At 38.2% G+C, this 20,759-nt stretch overlaps 1 protein-coding gene across 1 annotated transcript in view; it reads right to left on the bottom strand.

Annotated features, from left to right (window-relative positions):
• TMC1 (transmembrane channel like 1) overlaps positions 1 to 20,759 on the bottom strand; it is a 162,680-nt gene that overhangs the window by 35,904 nt on the left and 106,017 nt on the right. Inside the window, exons 8-12 of the mRNA XM_066362945.1 lie at positions 20,275 to 20,381; positions 17,022 to 17,120; positions 4,177 to 4,319; positions 1,394 to 1,535; positions 609 to 803 (exon numbers count right to left, since the gene is read on the bottom strand). Coding sequence (XP_066219042.1) covers positions 609 to 803; positions 1,394 to 1,535; positions 4,177 to 4,319; positions 17,022 to 17,120; positions 20,275 to 20,381 — 686 coding nt within the window. The remainder of the gene's footprint in view (positions 1 to 608; positions 804 to 1,393; positions 1,536 to 4,176; positions 4,320 to 17,021; positions 17,121 to 20,274; positions 20,382 to 20,759) is intronic.

Genomic DNA, 20,759 nt, shown 5'->3' on the forward strand with positions numbered 1-20,759 from the left:
TTTTTCAATGACACATGTAGAATCTACAGAGAAATCAATATAAGGTCGTGAAAAGCGTGCGGAGCTTGAAACCAAGAGTCCTAGGTTTTAACTCTCACTTTTCTCCTTGGTTCTGTGATCACAAACATATCATCTAATCTCCTAAAATTCATCAGCTCCATCCATAAAATGTACTGGTTGTAATTACGTATGCTAATAGCTCATCCAACTATAACTTTACAGAATGTCCCAAAATGAAAAACAGACAGCCAGGGGTCCTCAAACTTTTTATAAAAACCGCCCACTTTTGCAGTGCTGGTAAACCTGGTCTGCAAAACCAGGTTTTGCAGCTTTCATGATGGGCCAATCGCGGTGCTGTTTGGTTGCACGGTAGGGACCAGGTTGACCAGCACTGCAAAAGTGGGCGGTTTTTATAAAAAGTTGAGTAGACAGATTTGCAAAGCAGTCTGGAATACAATGAAAATGTGGAACAGGATTAGTTAACTTCACAGGGCAGAATGGAGGGGATAGGTAAAGAGTGGCCTTATTTAGTGTTCCACCACAGAAGCATAAGCCACAAAATCTCAAATGTCAGGTTCTAAGCACATAAAAAGCATGCAGAGACGAACTTCATTTTTTTCCCACCACCCAAGGGTGTCAGGATCTTGCTGTGCAAATTCCTGGGATCGCTTCACAGCCCAAAAGATGAGGTATCCACTCCCGGCAAGTGTTAGAAACACGAAGAAGTTAGCGAGAAACCTCAGGAACCTGATCAAGTGGACGTTTTCTTCTACTTGAGCTGCTCTTTCTTCTATTATAGCTTCCTATACCCAAGAAACAAGAAAAAGAAACAAATATCTGAGCTGTAAAAGAGTCATGAGCTCAAAAATTAATTTTACAAACATCAGTATGTGAAGAATGAAAAGAAACTTAAATCTCAGATTCCACAAACCAGTGAATATTGCCAGCAAGTAAGAACAACTGAGAGAAAGTAGGAATTCTTACAAAGAAACTCTGATCCATCTAAGTGGATAGTCTTCATTCTAAATTCTCTTCCACTAATTTTTAAAGCTACGTAATAATACGTTAAAGTCATTTGAAATACTGAGCTAACTTATTCCTGTAAATAAGGAACATTATTTGATTATCTAAAATATCTGATTCTGATTACTAGTGGTCCCCTATTTTAAGCCAATGGTATTATTTTTATTACCAAATTTAAAGTAGAAATAATGCTATTGTGGGTCATCAGATATTTCCCAGTAATAATCAGAAACCTGCTCATATCCTAGGAGGCAGATGATGAGTTCATCTTTCTTTTAATTGTCAAGAGACTTTGCTAGCTAGAACACAGACAATGGCTCCAGTTTTACTCTTAGAAATAAAAAATGTTTCTTAATGTTAGCATCTTTACCTTAAAGTTCATTGTGATAGAATTGAACTTGTTGTCTGCTGTTTCAGGGTTGCCAATCAGGTAGTCCCAGCTGCAGAACACCTTCCAACTAAAGTTGAAAGTGTTGTCATCACCCCCATCCTCACCGATATTTGCGGTCATCCTATAAAATAGGGAGTTTAATCCAGCAACCAGAATACAAAAAAAAGGGGGGGGGGATGGTAGGTGGTGTCAAAACATCATAGGTATAGGTAAATTGGAGAAACAATATCTAAAAGACATTTTCAAACAAGGTTTTTAATTATCAAAACATTGAAGTTTACTTTAAAATTTTGTTTTTGTTTTAATTTTTAAAACTATGTGTTTTGAGACTTTCAAGTTTAAAACACTATAAGCATTCATGATTTTAACAATTAGACAGGCTATATAAAAATACATATTTTTTATTTGTTTTCTTAAATGGTCTTCTTAGCCTTGTCTACCTGGCTCTTAACTATTTTGTGGGATAAGGCTGTCGTTTGAAAAAAACTACTAGGTTCTTTCCTAGGGAGAAAAAAATATGGGTAGACTCTGAAACTGTTCTACACAACTTCAGTTGGTTACCAGATACCCTGAAGCCTAAGGATGGACTAACCCATGTCAGGTCAGGAAATAACTGTATATTCTTCAATTCCCCTAGAAACTCTTCCCAAAGAGTGATTACACTGAATGTATGAAATTTCTCCATACTCTACAAATCTTGATCAAAAAATCAAGATTTTTATACAACCTTAATGGCAAGTGATTACATATATTCTAAACAGTGAGTCTGGTGCCCAGTACCTATCCTAAATGTCATCTTTAAGCTGGTTAGAGAAGGCTGCCATTGCCTCTAGGCCAGCATTACCCAACCCAGTCACCACCAGCAATGTGTGGTTACTGAGCACTTGCAATGTGATAGATTTCAAAGACTTAGAACCAAAAAAAAAAAAAAATCTCAATGATAATTTTAATTATATTTTAAAATAATACATTTAATATATTGAGTTAAATAAAATATATTATTAAAATTAATTTTACTTGTATGTTTGTTTAATATGGCTACTAAAAGTTTTAAGGGAGATGTGTGGCTCATCTTGTATTTCTTTGCACAATGCAGCTGTATCACATTGAATTCACCCTCCGGAAAATTATTGTAACAAATACTGAAATCCATTACTGTACAACTGCAAAACCATATGTGACAGCTCTGCCGTTGGGGCTATCAGGTGACCTCAACTCCTACCATGCTGGCTTTGTTTGATTCTTCAATATGTCTGAATTATAATCTTAACAAAATTATTATTAACTATCAATGACCACCAGCCAAATATGTTCTCAGTGCTTTCATCTATTAACTCATTTAGTCCTCATGGCCATCCTAAGACAAAGGTGTTATTATAGTGCTAATAAGATAGGAAAGTTGAGAATAGACACTAGTGCAATTTTCAAATGTCTTTTCAGTGCATGGTAGAGCTGGCATTTGGATACACGCAGACAAGCTGGGGAGCCTCAATACACAGCCTCTGCAGAGTCACTGAACGAAGCTGACTAACTTGACATACACAAACATGCTTCCCCAGAAACTATGGAGACTAAAGGACCAACTAGAAATGACTGATACTCATGAGGCCTTTGTAATGTAACTGGCACCCTTGCCTTTAGTCTTGCAAAATCAAAATTGTTAAAGACTGGAAATCTGTTAGATTTGGGGATATGGTAGTACTCTATCAGGGTAGATAGATACCTAATCGAGAGGATCTCTGATTACATTGGAATTGGACCGTCAATAGATATTATGGATGTGGGGTCTTCATTAAGGCTTTTTTATGATAGTGATCTTTTGTGGAACCAGTAAGTGGGGCAAGGACAAGACACATAGCATGTTACAGACTGTTTCAGAGAGCTCCTGCTCAGTGTGACTTGGATCCTCAGGCAGAGGCCCTTCCCTGAAATGAAGCAAATGGCCAATTCACCCTATGCAAAGTCAAATAAAAGAGGTGGGACATTGACTGAGGTATCTCAACTCCTTCTAAGCTAGTTCAGAGAACTGGCTAAAGGGTAGGTTATTCCCAGCTCCAAACAACTGTGCTAGGTTTCTGCAGCATCTTTGAGTATTACAAATACAGGGTGGGGAAAAGGTAGTTTACAATTGTGAGTATGTGAAATATAGAGTTTATACTTGTATTATTACAAGAAAGTTATAAAAACCTACTTTTGCCACACCCTGCATATTTCAGGTGGGGGAAAAATGAACTGCTGTTTCCTCATGTTCTAATAAATTCTTTTTCCAGACAAACCATGATTACACAGTTGATCATTATGGTCTCGTTGGGGGCCATTAGTTTTTGCTGTCTTATGCAGCTGAAATTTTTTGGATGAGTGATTATTCTGGCTTTAAAAAAATGAAAACAACAGATTCTGCCTATTGAAATGCTTTTGCAAGTCACAAACCTCTCTGTACACAAAAAGAGGGGTCAACAGCTGTTTCCCTGTTTTGTTTGCTACATTGATTCACACTTTGAAGTATAAAAAGGCACATTTAAAAAAATGTGCTTAAATACAGGATAGGTGTGGTTACCCAAAGGCTTAAAGACAAGATAGCCAGATTACCCAAAGGCCTGAGCTTGTGTTCAATAGTTTTGTTTGAAGGATGTAATTAGTGTCAGTATCAAAACTACATTTTAGCTCGTAGACTCTGCATCCTCAAAATGTAAAACAGAAAAAAAAATTATATTCATTCTCCCATTTGATTCTTGGCTTCCCAAGAAGCCAATGAAACTTACGCTTTAAGGACAACCAGAAAGCTGTATCCAATGCACATGATCCCCACCAGAAAATAGGAGAGCGGCAACCTGAAATTCAACCATCCAATTGTCCGTTGATTGTTGTAATAGCCATAAAATAGGACGGAATATTGTGCCAAGCCCTAAAATCCAACAACAAAGCCACTTAGCAGATGTTGTGAAGAGCAACTCAAAGTAAAAAGGATCTATTTTTAATAGGCATGACAAAATGACATTACTTTTCAAACTTGAGAGATGGCTCTGACTTGAGCCCTATTGTTTTGCTTTACAGAGTGATTGTTTCAGCTGCCACATTGATTGGCAGTCTCTTGGTTTACTTGAAATTCAGAGGCTTCTAACTAGAGCCAATATTTAATCAAATATAAGTTTGCTCAGCTGCAGAGCCATTAACATGAAATGCCCATTGATTGAAACATCAAAATAGAAACAGACTATTAAACGAAATAGAAATAGATAGCGGACAGACTGACAACTGTCAGAGAAGAGGGGAATTTCAAGATTGGGTGAAAAAAGTGACAGGATTAAGCAAAAAGAAAAAATACTCCTAGACATAGACATGGTGATTGCCAGAGGGAATGAAGGGGAAAAGAGAGGGGAGGGAGTACAGAGGGGATAAATGTTGATGGCAGGAGACTTCACTTGGGGTGGTGAACATACAATACAATATACAGATAATGTATTATAGAATTGTACACCAAAACCTATATAATTTTATTAACAATGTCCCAATACAATTTTTAAAAACTGCATAGTATCATTAGATTTAAAATTTTAAGAGCTTGCTTTCATTGGGAGGAGGATCTGACACATGAATCCTCATATTGTTATGACAGCTTTCCACTTCCAGGCACCTGCGCCACATTAGATTGGTTCTCTTCAACCACAGAAGCTGTGTCTTAGCTCAGGTGAGGAACAGGTGAGATGACATTGAACGCAATCTTCACAACCTTCTGTTCACCAAGACTATTCCAGCATTCTCCCGTAATAAGCATGTATATTTATGTAATTACAGGTTCTTCCTAAAACTTACCCACCGGGGTTGGAATTGCCACATCCCAAGCTACCTGAGGGGAACATATCAGAACATTGGCATATTCTGATGCTACTTTACAGTATTTTCATCTTTCTCTTTCTCTTGTTCCCTGTGCTTTTCACTCTCAGCATAAAAGCATTGTTTCTGTATTACTATAAATCTACTTCCCCAGCTTCTCTCTGATTTCATGTCTCTGACAGAAACTTAAACTTACTGTGATTTATAAAGGGAGGAGACAATAACATGCCAATATGGGGCTTCCTCTTGAGGTGAAGTGAGTCATCCTTGAATCTTAGAAAATCCAACTGGCTGACTTTAACATCATTCATACCAAGCCAGGAACTTTGAAGCCACTACTGAATAAGGGAGGAGAGAAAGTAGGAGAGGAAAGGGTGGAAGAGAACGAAGTAGAAGAGGAAATGTCCTGGACACTAATTTCCAAAGAAAGAATTAAGAGAAGTAATTTAGAAAATTGCCTCAAACAAAGATTATACCTAGCTCAAAGCTGAGGCCAATAAAGATCTAGAAAAACTATTGCTTTCAAAATTTGTAGCAAATTTATTTTTTTAATACTTTGTAAAAATTAGCAGGAAAAAAAAATCTCCAGAAAAATCTCAGAAGACTTCATGGGATTAAGTAGGATCAGAATGAGATGGCAGTGATAGAGATAACCAGAGTGGTTTCTTGAGATTTATCTGCCTGTATCTGCATTTTTCACCTCAAGAAAATAATAAATCCAACCCCAAGAGAAAATTTGGGGTTAAACAAATAGTGGAAACCTCAAATAGGGGAAGCAAGTGGGCTAATCTCATGTCCAAGGTAGAAAACCAAATAGACCTGAATTGTCCAATTGTCCAAGACCCAAAAGCCATCCCAGGAAAATAATCATTGGGAGGATTTCCGTACACGTGGTTCCATGGTATCTTCCTTCACATTCACCTAGGTGATGTCTCTGCTTCTCTCAGCTGTCTAATATCCAATCTCCTTCTACTCTGTCCAGAACCTTTAAACTGGCCCTCTTGTCCCCAGGGAACAATAACAAAACCTGGGACATACACAGGCTCTTTCTTGGCTTCTTGTCTAGTTTAAAGATATCCTGAATTGCTTTTTTTTTTTTCTCATACTATAAGGCATTCATTTTACAAACTCTTCTATTATTTCCTGCAACTGATTCTTCCCTTTTTTCCTTGCTACCATCCCGACGCTTGGGGACAATGGTTGCAGTAATAATATCAATCAATAAATTTTGTTGAGCACATTAGCATTTGCTGAAAACCTGACTTCATCTCACAGAATCCTCATGAGAACCCAATGAAGTTGCTGTTGTCTGGGGAAATAGCTTCCCTCAATTCTCGATGTGTTCTTCCATGCACTAAAGACCCATAAATGTAATGCTCCCAGCCTTCCCCTCTGCCCATGGGCACGATATGAGCCACTGCTGGAGCTCCGCTGAGAGAGCATATGCTATGTAGAGGAGGCCTGTCCTGGTCTCGGCTACTGGGTAGAAATGCCTGGCTGTGAAGCCCGCTTGCCCATAAAAAGATATCACATTCTTTAATATCTGCCTTAACAATAATAAAGGTGATATATTGACCTCCACCTTTGCCTTATTTCTGGTTAATGCACAACCTGGTTGGACAGGGAGTGGGTGTTATTTACCACACACACACACACACACACACACACACACACACACACACACTTTCCTGCCCAACTCAGATAAAAAAAAAAAAACAATAACTGAGCCTTAGAGATGTGAAATGACTTATCCAAGTTCACACAGCTACCAAATGACAGGGTCTGAACCTGAACTGGAACGAGGTCTGTCCAATTCAAATCCCACATACCAAACCACAGTGGTATTCTGCTTCTCCTGTGTTGTCTTTGCCTACCAGGTCTTGTATCATGCTTGTGTCATCCCTCCCCAATAAAACAAGGAGACATGGAAACCCTACCAACTCAGTGGGCACTTTTTACCTAGAGCGCTGGATTGGTTTCTGGGGGTGTTAGGGCTTCTTGGGAAAGACCCAGGTACCCCTTTTGCAAAGATTTCAGAGTATCTCATCTCCATAATCATAAGCATTACACCCTGACATCTTTTTCTAATTCATAATGACAGTATTAGGATTAAAAACACCTTTAAAATAGCATGAAAAGAGAAAGGAGATATATAACAAACATCTGTTGAACTTGTCAGTTTAGCCCAATAGCTACTGGGGCAGCTAGAACTTGTCTGGCATATGTTCCAGTCAACATATGTTCAGTGACTGGCACTTCATACATGTTAATCACTTTCAAAGTGGTAACGGTCCTGTTGTTGGAATTCTGATTATTTTACAAAGGCTTCTGCACTTTGCCTGTTACCACATATGCAGTCAATCGTGTAAATGAAACTTGTTCTACTGAAGAGCGCAATTTTAAAAAGCTTTATCCAATCCATCCTGAGGGGTGGTTTTAAACACAAGTTGAAAGGCTTTAAAAGGGTTCACTCCTCCCCTTCCACCCAGCTGGATCACACATTTTTTTTTCCACCTTTTCTTAAAACTCCACACATTTTTTTTTCTTCTTTTCTTAAAACTCCAACAGCAGACATCTGGAATCGACTAAAATAGCAATGACTCCGAGCCTAGCCAAGGTTCTATTTGGTTTCCATGTCAGCACGCACGGCTTCCCACGTGGGAGCACTCTCCCACCCTGAAACTGGTGACAAAGAAACTGCAGCAGTGCCAAGTTTCAAGTGAGTGCAGAAGATTCCTGTCCAACTCTGGGTTCCATACTTCCACATCATCTATTAAGACTCTAATTTCTGTTTGAATGTTGCAGCTGGTCTAGGCTATAGTCATCAAACACCCTTCAACAAGAAAAGAAAATGTTTTGATGTAGTTGCTAGGAAACAACTCATGTATTAATTTAGTTAACTAACTTTTACGGAGTACTTACTATTTGCCAAACACTATATGTAGATGGAGAAGAAGACTGGATTATGGAGGCCCTGGAAAAATCTCTGCATGCAAAGTAACCTCTTCATAAGCACCTATCACCTGAAATTATATTAGGACTCCATCCCTTTGGAGTTGCTCATGACAACAAGTAGAGGAAAAAAAACACTCTGTCCCCAGGATGATAAATGAGTTTTAACATCCTTAGCAACTTTATATTTACAGGTATTGTCAGATCATTATTTTGGGGAAAAAAAAATCACAAAGTCAAAACTGTTAAGGAAGCTGTAATTTGCATGCCTGCTAAGATGTGAGGGGGTATTATACCAGTCCAGGTATATTTTTACTTCTTTTTGAGCTGTTATCAGTCATTTACACCTTAGTGTTAAAAATAAAAAATTTCAACCATGGATGAAAGAGAGATAATGCCACCATATCTGATAGAGTAGGACACAGGAGAGAAGCAAGAAGTGACAGGCTAACAACACCCAAAATAAAGCTTAACTAACATCACAAGAGCAGTCAGCCTGGCACTTACGGGCTACACGCTGAAATCCAGCCACGGCCACCCTCCTTCTCTCCGATCAGACTCAGCAAGCTTCCTCCTAACGCTCTGCTCACCTCTGAGCTGCCTTTCCTTTTGCTACAACCCTGATCGAGAGTTATGAAACAGATGCTATATGGCTCTTAACAAGGGAGCACATTGATTATGAAGAGAAAGCTAGGCAGAACCTTAGATCTAGTTTTCAGTAGATGGAATAAAATTCTACCTGGCAACAAACATTGAAGCTGTGAAGTAAACAGTAGACAATTTCTCTTAGTGTCCATCTCTGTGCTGGTTCCTCATACCTCTGCCTCCATCCCTGACAGGTGACAGGGCTGCTGCCTCCCTTCCCCTTGCTGGTTTGTGGATACCTCACTGTCACAGTCAAGGTTCCCTCTTCTTACCTCTCCTTTCCGAACAAATCATTCAGAATTTGCATGGGAAATAGAGTTCCTGTTTACTAGATCCTCTCTGGATTCCAGTAAACTTTAACACTAAACCCTCCCTCCATGTGCCTCCATGTGTCTAGGACACATATCTGTTAGTTTGAGACTATCCCATTGTATGGCACATCCAATTAGACCATAGGTCCCTATGGTCAGGGATTATATTATATATTAGTGATCTTTTTATTCCCAGCACCTGACACCTTGATTTGTGCTGTGGAATGACTGAATGAAAAGAGAAATTGCTTCTGGTGGTCATTAGCAATCCTCAGTTAGATTAAGTTTCTTTTAAATTTTCATCTAAACTGCCCTTTCTTAATTTTTTGCTGTCCACTTCCCATTTTAATAAAATGAAGTAAATCATTCAAGACAGTAGCATGACAATCTCATGTTGGAATTTAATGAATCAAAACACCAAAAAAGTGTGAGAAATACTTAAGCTGGCAAAATGCCTTAATGTTTTCTACTGTCTAACAGCCTAAAGCTTTTACAAAATGAGACATCTCAGTGCTATGAAATGAGCTGCTATGTGTGATTTCTTCTAAAATAGAAACACTGGTCTTCTTTTGTTTCACAAGGTGGACATTAAAAGCATTGTATTATTGGGGGATTGTAATGCTCAGACTTGTAAATCTGCCCATTAAATTCTTTGACATCATGCAAAATGAAGCATTGTGAATTCACACATGAAAAGAGATGGGTGTGGTCATTGGGACACAGCTTATACTTGGAATTCCCTTAGCATTATCAATTTAAGAAAGAGTTTTTGAACAAATAAAATATTTTTTAAAAGTAGAGAAAATATTGAGACTACTTAGAAAAATAAATAAATTCAGAAGTTTTCAATTCCATGTAAGTAGCATACATTTTATTTCAAATATTTAAGGTTAGCAAGTGTGATTAATTTCAAGTACAGTTTATCAACACATGACACTGGGGAACAATTTTTTTTTTCATTTTCTGTTGCATGAGGTTTTAAAACTGTTTCTATATATTCCTGCATCGCTGATCCCAAATCTAAAATCCATTTTTTGGTGCATGCTCTAGTTTTTATTCAATTTTAATTTCTTTTTGTTACAGTTAATGGTATGCATTGGTTTTTAAATTGGAGGTAAAGGGCAACGAGTCTTGGATTGAACATAACCACAAGGCAATTAATGTTTTACAAACATCACTTTGACATAATTGTAGTTGTTTTTATATGTAAAAAATTATTATCTGATAAAAACACCCCCTTATTTTGTTTTAAGATTGAATCATGGCTTCTTTGAGTAGGCGTAAATGTAAGAATAGTCCTGATACCTTCTGTTATATATGTGGCTATTTCACAATTCAACGTCAAAGGCGCAATATTTCATCATTTGTGACATGTGCATATATTGCCTATTTTCAAGTTTCCCTTGGCGATCAAGACAAGAATTGGGCTCCTCATATTGTGTGTTGTAATTGTGAGAAAATGCTTCGTGACTGGACAAGAGGAAAACACAAAGGAATGCCTTTTGGTATTCCCATGGTTTAGCATGAACCTAAGAACCACAGCAGTGACTGTTATTTCTGTCTGATGCATACAAAGGGCATCAGCAAGAAAAAACAGCATATGATCGCATATCCTAATATTCCTTCAGCAATACGAGCTTCCCAGACTCTGAGACACTCCCGGTTCCAGTTTTCAAAGGTTATCTTTCTTCTAAGGACGAAGAAAGTGAACATGGTGATCAAGTGTATTTTGATAAGATGCATGAGGAAATGGTTGTAGAATCTGAAGGGTCTTCTGATGCCAAGCAGTCATTAACCCCTCAGCAGTTTAGCCAACCCAAATTGAATGACTTAGTAAGAGATTTGGGCCTATCAAGAAAAGCAGCTGAGTTATTAGCCTCAAGTCTTCAAGAAAAGAATGTACTTCACCAGTCAGCTAAAGTATCCCATTTCAGGAAGTGTGAACAAATTTTTGTGGACTTTTTTTCTGAAGACAAACACTTTATTTACTGTCATGATATCAGTAGTCTTCTCAGCCAGCTAGGTGTTACCACTTACAGTCCAACAGAATGATGACTATTTCTTGACAGCTCTAAATGGAGTCTGAAATGTGTTCTCCTACACAACGGTAATGTTTATGCAGCGGTTCCAATTGGTTATTCAACTCATCTGCGAGAAGATTATAATGACAAAAATTGTCCTCGACTTTCTGAAGTATAAGGAGCATAACTGGATCATTTGGGTAGATCTCAAAATGATAAATTTCCTGCTAGGACAACAGAGAGGTTTCAAGAACTATTCTTGCTTTCTTTCTGTGTTTGTGGGACAGCTGAGCTTGGGAGAAACACTGGACACATAAGGAGTGGCCGAAACGTGAAGATCTGGAAGTAGGGATGCAAAATATTATGAATAAACCCGTAGTTAATCAAGACAGAATCATTTCCTCCCCACTTCACATCAAACTTGGCTTAATAAAGCAGTTTGTTCAGGCTTTGAATAGAGAAAGTGAATGCTTTCAACATATTATTTCTGCTTTTCCTGCCTTGTCTTTTGAGAAGATAAAAGCAAGTGTATTCGATGGACCTCAAATTTGAACCCTCATACATGACAAAGAATTTGCCAGGAAGATGAATAAGTAGGAGAAAGCTGCATGGCAGTCTTTTGTGGCAGTTACAAAGGACTTCCTTGGCAACAAAAAAGCAGAAAACTATGAACTTCTGGTTCAAAGGATGCTGTTCGCTTTCTGTGACATTGGATGTAACATGAGTGTTAAGATTCACCTCCTGAACAGTCACCTTGATAAGTTTCCTAAAAATCTTGGAGCTGTTGTGATGAGCAGACTATGCTGGAGCATCAAACGAGATTGTCCTCAACAAGTACACAAACGCAAGAGCTACAAACGCAAATTTTTGCCTCAATTGAATAAAATTTAAATAAGTTTTGCGCAAATTTTATGATTGTTTTAATATGTTCTATTTTTAAACTGTAGACAGATTTTGATGCAATCATGTCTTTTAGTGTATTCGTATATTTACTGCATTATATAAATTATTATATTTTCACAAAGATAATGCCCAAGAAGACATTCTACTTCATTATGTTAAACTCAATGTTGAAAATTTTACAATAAGGTGAAAACCTAAAATCTTGATTTTCAAAAAAAAACTGTAGCTTACAGAGAAAAACTAATATCAGATTTGAGATTAGCACACTCGAATTAGGTAAGAACAAGTGTTTTTGTAGATGTAACAAAAATTTTGTTCCCCAGTGTAATGTATACTAGCATATATGAGACTAGAATATAGGATAAATGTTTTACTAAATTGCTTTCATATGTTTATAAATTTAAATAATTTATTTCTCACAGTAGATGTATTGTATTCATGATTTGGTGCTATTTGTATTATATAATACAATTTATAAAATTACTTATAATTAATAATTTATAATGTTCTAATTTAACTCAATGCCTCAGTCTTTAATCTAGGGACAGCTAATATTTACATATCAGCAAATTCCACCCAGGTAAATTGAGCTCTTCCAAACAGTCTTAGTCTCCTACTTGGTCATAATGATAGACTGTCCCTGAGTGTCACATTCATCTTGTCTTTCTCCATTCTGTTGAGATTTTCAAAATCTAAATCTGATAATGCCATTTTCCACCTACTACCCACTTAAATTATTTTTAATTTCTCTAGAAAAAAAATTATCATGGCCTAGATTCTAGAAGGTTCCACATGGTTTGATAGTCTTCTATCTCTCCAATGCTGTCTGCCCTTTACTGCTGCTGCAACTAATGTTGTTTTGGTTAGTTTAGGAAACCTAAAATGATTTGCCCCTTTCCAAAGGATTCCTTGAAAATAAAGATGCATTTGAACTGCTGAAATACTCCTAAAAAAAGATATGTTATTCCACATATAACTCATAAAAAGTATCTCTTCTAAATGTGGTCAGTATATAAAGAAATGAAGGAACTTAAGACAGCTGAGATATGTCTAAGAGGAGACGCTATCACTTTGGAAAATCATTACTTAAAAGAACTGGTGATGCTGGTAAAATAAGGAACTGAACTGCTATTCGTTAACATTCAGAATGTCTGGGACAGTCTTCCTCATGTACAGACCTCACAAAGGAGCTGGACCTGGCAAGGTGGGCAGGGCAAAGTAGTAGGCCTTGAATGATATATTAGAGTAAAACGATTTGACTTTAAAGTCAGCCACATTTTAGCTTGAATCTCTGTGTCTCGTCTAATTATAAGTACTGTTTTTGGCAAACTTACTTTTCTGAGTCCCAATTCCTTCAATAATGACTATTGATCTTTGTCTTGAAGGGTCATAAAATATAAAATATGGGCCTGATTAACACATTTATAGGTGTTCATTTTCCCTTCCTGCCCAACAGAGCTTCCCTCAACTCCCATATCTGTGAAGACCAGCAGAAAGGGGGAGAAAAAGCTGATGCCCTATTTCTCCATATATACTGTACAAGATGCCCTCAAGCTGGAAAGCCAAATGCATTTCCCTTTGTTTACAACTAAAATCTTTATCCATGTGATTTCACTGAGATCAGCTCAATCTCCTTCCAGATTCTACCTCAGTTCCTCCCTCTCTCTCCCTACAAGAATATCAAAACTATATAGCCTCTTCCACTTTACTATTTCTACATTATCCTTGTATCTGCAAGTATCTTGCCAAAACATGAATCTTCTTACTGACTTAAACTCCTTCTTCTAATTTAACAGCTTCAAATGATACCATTTCTGCTAATTTGATTCATAGCATATCTATGAGATAATCTCCCTAGTTCCTACTATTTTCATAAAATATATTTCCCCCTGATCAGTAAGATCAATCACTAGCTAGTCAATAAAAGGATTAAAAATATGGTGCTTTGTAAATGGTGACCTCGAGAAGCCATAAGACTGACTGACTTAGCATATATCAAATGATACTTGTCTGCTATTAATTAAAGGGAATTTGGACAAGTCTGATACATGGTTCTAAGTGACAACACAGCTTCCAAGGAATTACTCCTTGTGGGAGAAGAGTTAGGGGAAAGTCTCATGTTTCCAACATAAAGCTCAACAAAGAAGCAATTGCTTACAACCTCCCCCACCTCCATCCTAAAGGTTTTTCTAACCCTTCCCATATTACAGCCTACTCTACCAAAAAGGTTATGCTTTATAGAACATTAACCATGTTCTATAAATCTTTTCTGCTTCTCTTCTTGTGTATCTGTATGGCATTACTTAGCTAAGCTAGCACATTAATCTTCTTAGATGCAGCAAATCAATCCATGGCCCAGTTAGACTGTTCAGGCACCAGTCATCTCTGTCCTGGGCCTGAAACATGTCTTTTGGCCTGGCATTTCTGGAAGTGCAGAATCCTGAGTTCTCAGTGATCTCAAGGATGTTTGGTCACTGATTTCCTCCATGATGGCATGATAATGGAATCCTGGGCTGCCCACTTAGATCATCTCATTCTTTATGAGGTAATTGTTCAGATGACCAAGTAAAGGCCTCAGGCAAGAATAAGTATCAAACCTGTCCTTTTATTTGAGAAGCTAATTTGGGAATTGCATGTTTACTATAAAAGGTGAAAATGGGATCCAACTGTTTCAACTACTTCTTCTCCCTTTATGAGGAAGATATAGTATTAAATGAGCCAGTCTGTGTTCCAGGAACATTCAGTGAGAAGTCTGTTGGAAATGAACGCAGGAAAATTACTGAGAGGAACAGGACATAGAAAGAGCACTAGAAAAAGAGTCACTCATTAGCCATAAGATCCTGAACATGTTTCTGTGGCTCAGTTTCCCTAACTTTATAATGTGGGACATGGGATAGAAAATCTATAAGGAAACTTCTATCTCTAAAAATCTTGTATTTTCTGATACATGTCAAACAATTGAGTGGTTTCAGTCTGAGGAAAAATTTTAAAAGCCTATAACTGAGTAATATCACCTTTATTTTGTCTTGACCTTTTGACATTCTCTCATTCCCTTAGAATCCTTTTCAGGCAGGCTTAAAATGATAAAGGAAACTGAATATTGTAGAAGCCACCTTCTTCTTTATCTTTCACAACTGATTCATATCTTTCAAGTCTAAAATGTTCATTTTTTTCCCCAAACTTTTAATTTCAGTTATTGGATACATGTATATATGCTTACACTTCAGAAATATGTTTAAATGTCAAAAAGCCTTTTGTTTATCTCTTTAGTTCTCTTTTTCTCTAATATGACCAAACATCAGGAAATGTCAATGATATTATTAGTTATTCTTATTATTACCTGGACTTGAAGTGTATTATAAGAAACCAAAAGAGTTTCAGGGAAGCATAGTAATAATTTTAGTTTTTGAAATTTAAGTAAGAGAGGCTGGTAAGGAGGAAGAGAGAGAGGTGGGAGAAGTCAGAAATAATAGAAAGGGGAAATAAAGGTTAAGAAGGAAAAGCTAACTCAGAGGCCAGGTACTCTAGGGAACCCAGACTTTCCCAAGCAAAATGTCACCCACTTCCTCGAGCTCCCAGGTTCTTTTTCTTCATTTTGCTAACTCAGCACATAACATATTGATCACATACTAGTTGCTTCTGTATCTTTCTTCTTCTGTCATGAGTACCTCGAGGTCGAGAATCATGTCACATTCATCTTTGTAAAACCAGCACATATTTATATTCCATAATAAATGCTGAATTGAAATGAAAATGCCAACAGGGGTGATTTAAGATTCCAGATGTCATGGAGTGGGTTTCCACCACTGTGCTTATTCTCCCTTTTTCCTTGTTTACTCTCAGACTGGGAACGTTCCTAAAGCTCACATTTTCTGGTATGGTGTGCCTACATTAATTTCTGTGGTTCTTATCTCAAGGTTCTACATATGCTCCCCCTTACTCAGATTGCCAATCAACAGGATTCACTAAGCCTCTACTGGCTGAGGATATAAGGGTGTCAGAGAAGATGCAGCAGGTATGTCCCCTATTAGGAAGCTCACAAGTTGAAGGGGTTGAGAACAGAATTCAAAACATCTGGGAAATAGACATAGTAACTCTACGAATATTAACACTGCTTATTGTTTTTTCTCTCCTTTCTTCATTCCCCAGTCAATGCAAGATTTTATTCTCATTTACTACTTTTCAATAAATCCTTGACTCATCAATTTCCCAATCTTTACCTGGCTACTTTTCCACCCTCAACACTTTCAAAATCTCCAGACTGGTCACTATTCTAAGAAGAACATGTGTCACAGACTTGAGGAAATAATTTTTCAATGGACAGGGATGAGTCTCTACCACAATAATAAACCCCACCCAGAGAAGCTCAAAGTACTACAATGGAGTAATCCTCATTTGGGTACCATAATCAAGTGACCCTCATTTTAGTATTATTTATAAATTAAAATTTAGTATTGCTTGGTATTTAGTATTTAGCTTTATTTGATATTGACTATTCAGTAATACTAAATAGACTTGTTTAGGAAGTGAAGAGGTTAATAGGTAATGAAAAAGCTCTAATTTCCTAAGAACCCAACAAGATTTTCCAAAAATCACTTTTGCAAACTTTTTCTTTGTTCTTTTTCAAAGCCAGAGTTAAGAATATTTGCTTGAAGTCTTTGAACTCTGAGCTCACCTTCATTCAGTAATCTATGTTCCCATTGAATCGTATTATCATATTCCTAAATCCTATTCACATTTTTTCTTTCTTTCTTTCTTTCTTTCTTTCTTTCTTTCTTTCTTTCTTTCTTTCTTTCTTTCTTTCTTTCTTTCTTTCTTTTTCTAACAGGGACAAAAACATCTCTGTTAAGACTTTCATCAGCCCCAGCAAAGGAAGCCATGGAGTTTCAGAATAATGAAATATATATTCTCCTCCCAATGCAGTGGTCTAGAGATACTTACGTTGAAGTCATACAATACACCAAAATTTGCTGCAGACGCCTCTTCAGCTCTGGGAACTGTTTTTCTAGGTATACTGCCATATGGCAAACCCCAGAGGTACTATATGAAAAAGCAAAGAAAGCTGTTAACAATTGGAAAGAAAGTCTGAAGCACACATGTGATCACAAATCATTTTGTTTAAAAGCACTTCTGAAGCCTTTTCATGAGGACTCTGGATCTACATGTGGGGTCCCATTTCCTGGGAATCTACTATTAAACTCAGAGTTAAAAGCAAAAGGAGTGTTAAAGATCCTGCATTCTGAGTTCAGTGGAACACCAGTAGTTGGGCCAACCATGCTGTGCAGAAGGTTACCCACCACTACCTTCAAACTGGTCTCCGCCCTCACTGGTTTGCTTAGTGATAGAGTGTCGGCCCAGAGTGTGGATGTCTTGGGTTTGATTCCTAGTCAGGGCAAATAGGAGAAGCACCCAACTGCTTCTCCACCCCTCCCTTTCTCCTTTCTCTCTATCTCTCTCTTCCCCTCCAGCAGCCATTAGTTCATTGGCCGGGTACTGAGGATGGCTCAATGGAGTGCCTGCCTTCAGCACTAAAAATAGATCATTTGCAAGCATGACCCCAGATGGGCAGAGCATTGGCCTCAGACAAGGGTTGCCAGATGGATCCCAGTCAGCGCACATGCGGGAATCTGTCTTTCTATTTCCCCTCCTCTCACTTGGAAAAAAAAGAGAAAAAACAAAACCCAAAACTGGTCTCATTCAGGGGATGTCTGGAAAAGACTGAAGTGGCCTTTGGGGGAACTTTAGTATTCTAGACAACAATACTCCCCACATCCTTATATGGGGTAGAAGAAGAAGCTCTCCTTCATGTCAAGAAAGAAGATTCTCAAAAGAAATCACTCAGAATTTGATAGTGATAACAGAGGGAAGATTCACCGCCCCATGATTATGAGACCTGCCTCACCATTAATTCACATTTACTGCCTTGATCTTGTGCTAGCAGATTAGAAAAGAAGTTATTAGGGTCAGAGCCATCCAGTAAGGGGGCAAGAATACTATCGTATAGGAGACTTGGTGAGAACTGGAAAAAGCACTTCGCTAGTCCCAGGGTACATGCGTGGCTTGCCAAGCAGATGCTTCTTACACGAGATAAAAATTTTCCTTCCCTGGGGCTGGGGGATTAAGAATGAATGTGGATGGAAATATGGGGCAAAGCCTGACTGGGCAAGGACTGGAAATCAGCCTCTACTCCCTCCTTCCATACAAGTTGCCCCTCTGGCTTCCTGGGACTGAACAGAACAAAGGGAAAGTTCTACCAGTTCTATTTCACCCAAAGCTGGGGGTCACAGAGGACTGGAAGGACTATGGTTTGCTCAGGAACACAGGAACTTTGGGCAAAAGGGTATATGAACCAGAGAAACACTGAGTGAGGTTGCTAGGTGGAAGGATCTGAAAAATGGAGACTTGGTATCATGAGGTGACCAGCCCTGGACTCTATGGTTCTGTGAAGTTAGCGCCAAGTGTACACCTATTCTCTTTTGCTCTTTTACTGGAGTTAGTCATCATTGCCCAGAAAACAGGATGCCCGTCAGCACCTAACACAACCTGTTAAACAATATCCAAAGCCAATATGCTTCCAAGTTATAGGAATATATCCAATTGAACACATATTAGCTCCCTCCACTACATACTATTAGAGATTCTGCAGTTTTGTAGAGTCAGAACGAATAAGCTACAACCTTTCATTTTCTCCACATGGAGGCAGCATGGTGTGGGGAAAACAGTAAATGCTACTGATAAACCTCCGTGGATAGATATCCTGAGTCTGACACTAAGGAGTGTCATGGTAGCCAGCGTTGAAGTTTCTAGTTTCTTAACAGAGATGAACAAAAATAAAGCTGAGGTTAATTTGAAATAGATAAAAATACTCACATTCTGTTGCATTGCCTAAAAGTTTTTGCTTAGGAGATGAACTCTACAGGACTTCTATGTCCACTGTCTTCTATGAGCCAGACAGCTGTAGAATCCCCAGGTTATCTCAGGGATTATCAAACTAGTGGATTGGTGTACAAAATCTTGGGACAAAAGATAAAATCTTTTTTGGATCTTAATCCCAGATCAACTTTGTTGGTCAAATAAGTTTGTAAATATGATATATATGTTTGCTCGCTTATTGTTTGCGTGGATGTAGAGGAAAGGCTGTAAGCAAGAAGGGTCCTAATAGCCTAAGGCTTAGTTTTAAGACTAAGCTTTCCCCCACACCCTTGACTGTTGCATGTTAGGGGGTGGTTCACTCTTACGAGGAATCCCAATTATGCCTCAGATAAGTGACTTTGTATCAGAGACTTCCTTGTTTGTATATTGGATTAAAGATGTTGATTTCTACACTATAAAATGGGGCAGAGGAGCCCATGCTGGAGCAGAGCAGAGAAAGGCCACGTGGGAAGAGAGGAGAAGCAGCCAAGATGGCGAATGCTAAAGGAGAAGCCAGTTAGTACAGAGTTTGTGCAGAGAGAAGGAGATGGGGAACAGAGGTGAGTAAGACTGGTGAGGTACAAACCTTTGATTCTAGGAAACTCGGATAAGTCAGTGGCTTTGGGAGCCCTGAATGGAAAGGGAAGTGTTTTCCCACTGTGTGTATTTCTTGCCCGCTGGGTACAAGGTAGGATTAAAGCTAATGGCCCACCAGTTCTTGGCTCTGTTGTTTCATTACTGTCTGTCCGAATCAAATGCGAACTTGCATGGGCCAGGCAGCTGTGATGGTGGCCATGGCTACAGGCTTTACAAACTTAAAAAAAAAAAAAAATTCACTCTGGAATGCTAGCAGAAGCCAATAAGCATTATGGACTGCATTCTCACACTTTTTTAAGTGAGAAAACAAATAGTCTACCTCATAAATTTGTTGTGAGTCTCACTAAGTGGAAGAAATTAAAATGTATTGCACTTATAACCATCTTGGGAATCTGACAGAAGCCAAGAACCTTTCTATATAAAAATGTAAATGTAAACATACAGATGACATTTTACATGTGATTTTAGGAAGCTCATGCACCCTCTGCAGCAAGGATTTGGACTTTTAACCCATAGGCACCATTTTGAAGATTAACTTTGCCACAAATACCATGACTGTATGGGTGGATGTAGCCAGTTAGTTGTTCTACATTTAAAGAAAAAAGAGCTTTTCTAGGAGAGTAATTGCAAGAGAAACTAGTTGCAGCATTTGTTTTTATAAACTGGAAGTCAGATTCAGTCTTACCTCTGGCAACATAATGAGGCCAAATGTCAATACGAAGAGAACCATATTTACTCCATACATCCATCTCATGAAGAGGAAGTATGAAGCCACCGATGAGCCAAACTGACCTGTTATAAAGAAAATTAAAATGTTGAGGACTTTTGATGAAAATGAAGGCATCAATAAACGTGGTACTCCAACCAGCCCACAACCACATCAAAATTACAACTAACCCACAGAACAGCCATCATTCAGAACCACCTGAAATCTAGCTAGATGAAAGTCTTACAACTAGGAACTTAAAGAAGAAGCCACATCAACTGGCAGGAGGAGAGGAGACATGGAACAAGCTGGTGCTCACACTCACATGTGGCAGATTTCAAAGGGAATATCTCAGCTGCAGAGGTCCCCACTGAGAAGCAAGGGGTCTCAACCCTATACCAGGCACCTCAGCCCAGGGTTCCAGAGCCAGAAGGAGGAGTCCCTATAACTGCTGGCTGCAAAAC

This window comes from Saccopteryx leptura, chromosome 2 (assembly GCF_036850995.1).
Source record: "Saccopteryx leptura isolate mSacLep1 chromosome 2, mSacLep1_pri_phased_curated, whole genome shotgun sequence".
In the NCBI taxonomy this organism is placed as follows: Eukaryota; Metazoa; Chordata; class Mammalia; order Chiroptera; family Emballonuridae; genus Saccopteryx; species Saccopteryx leptura.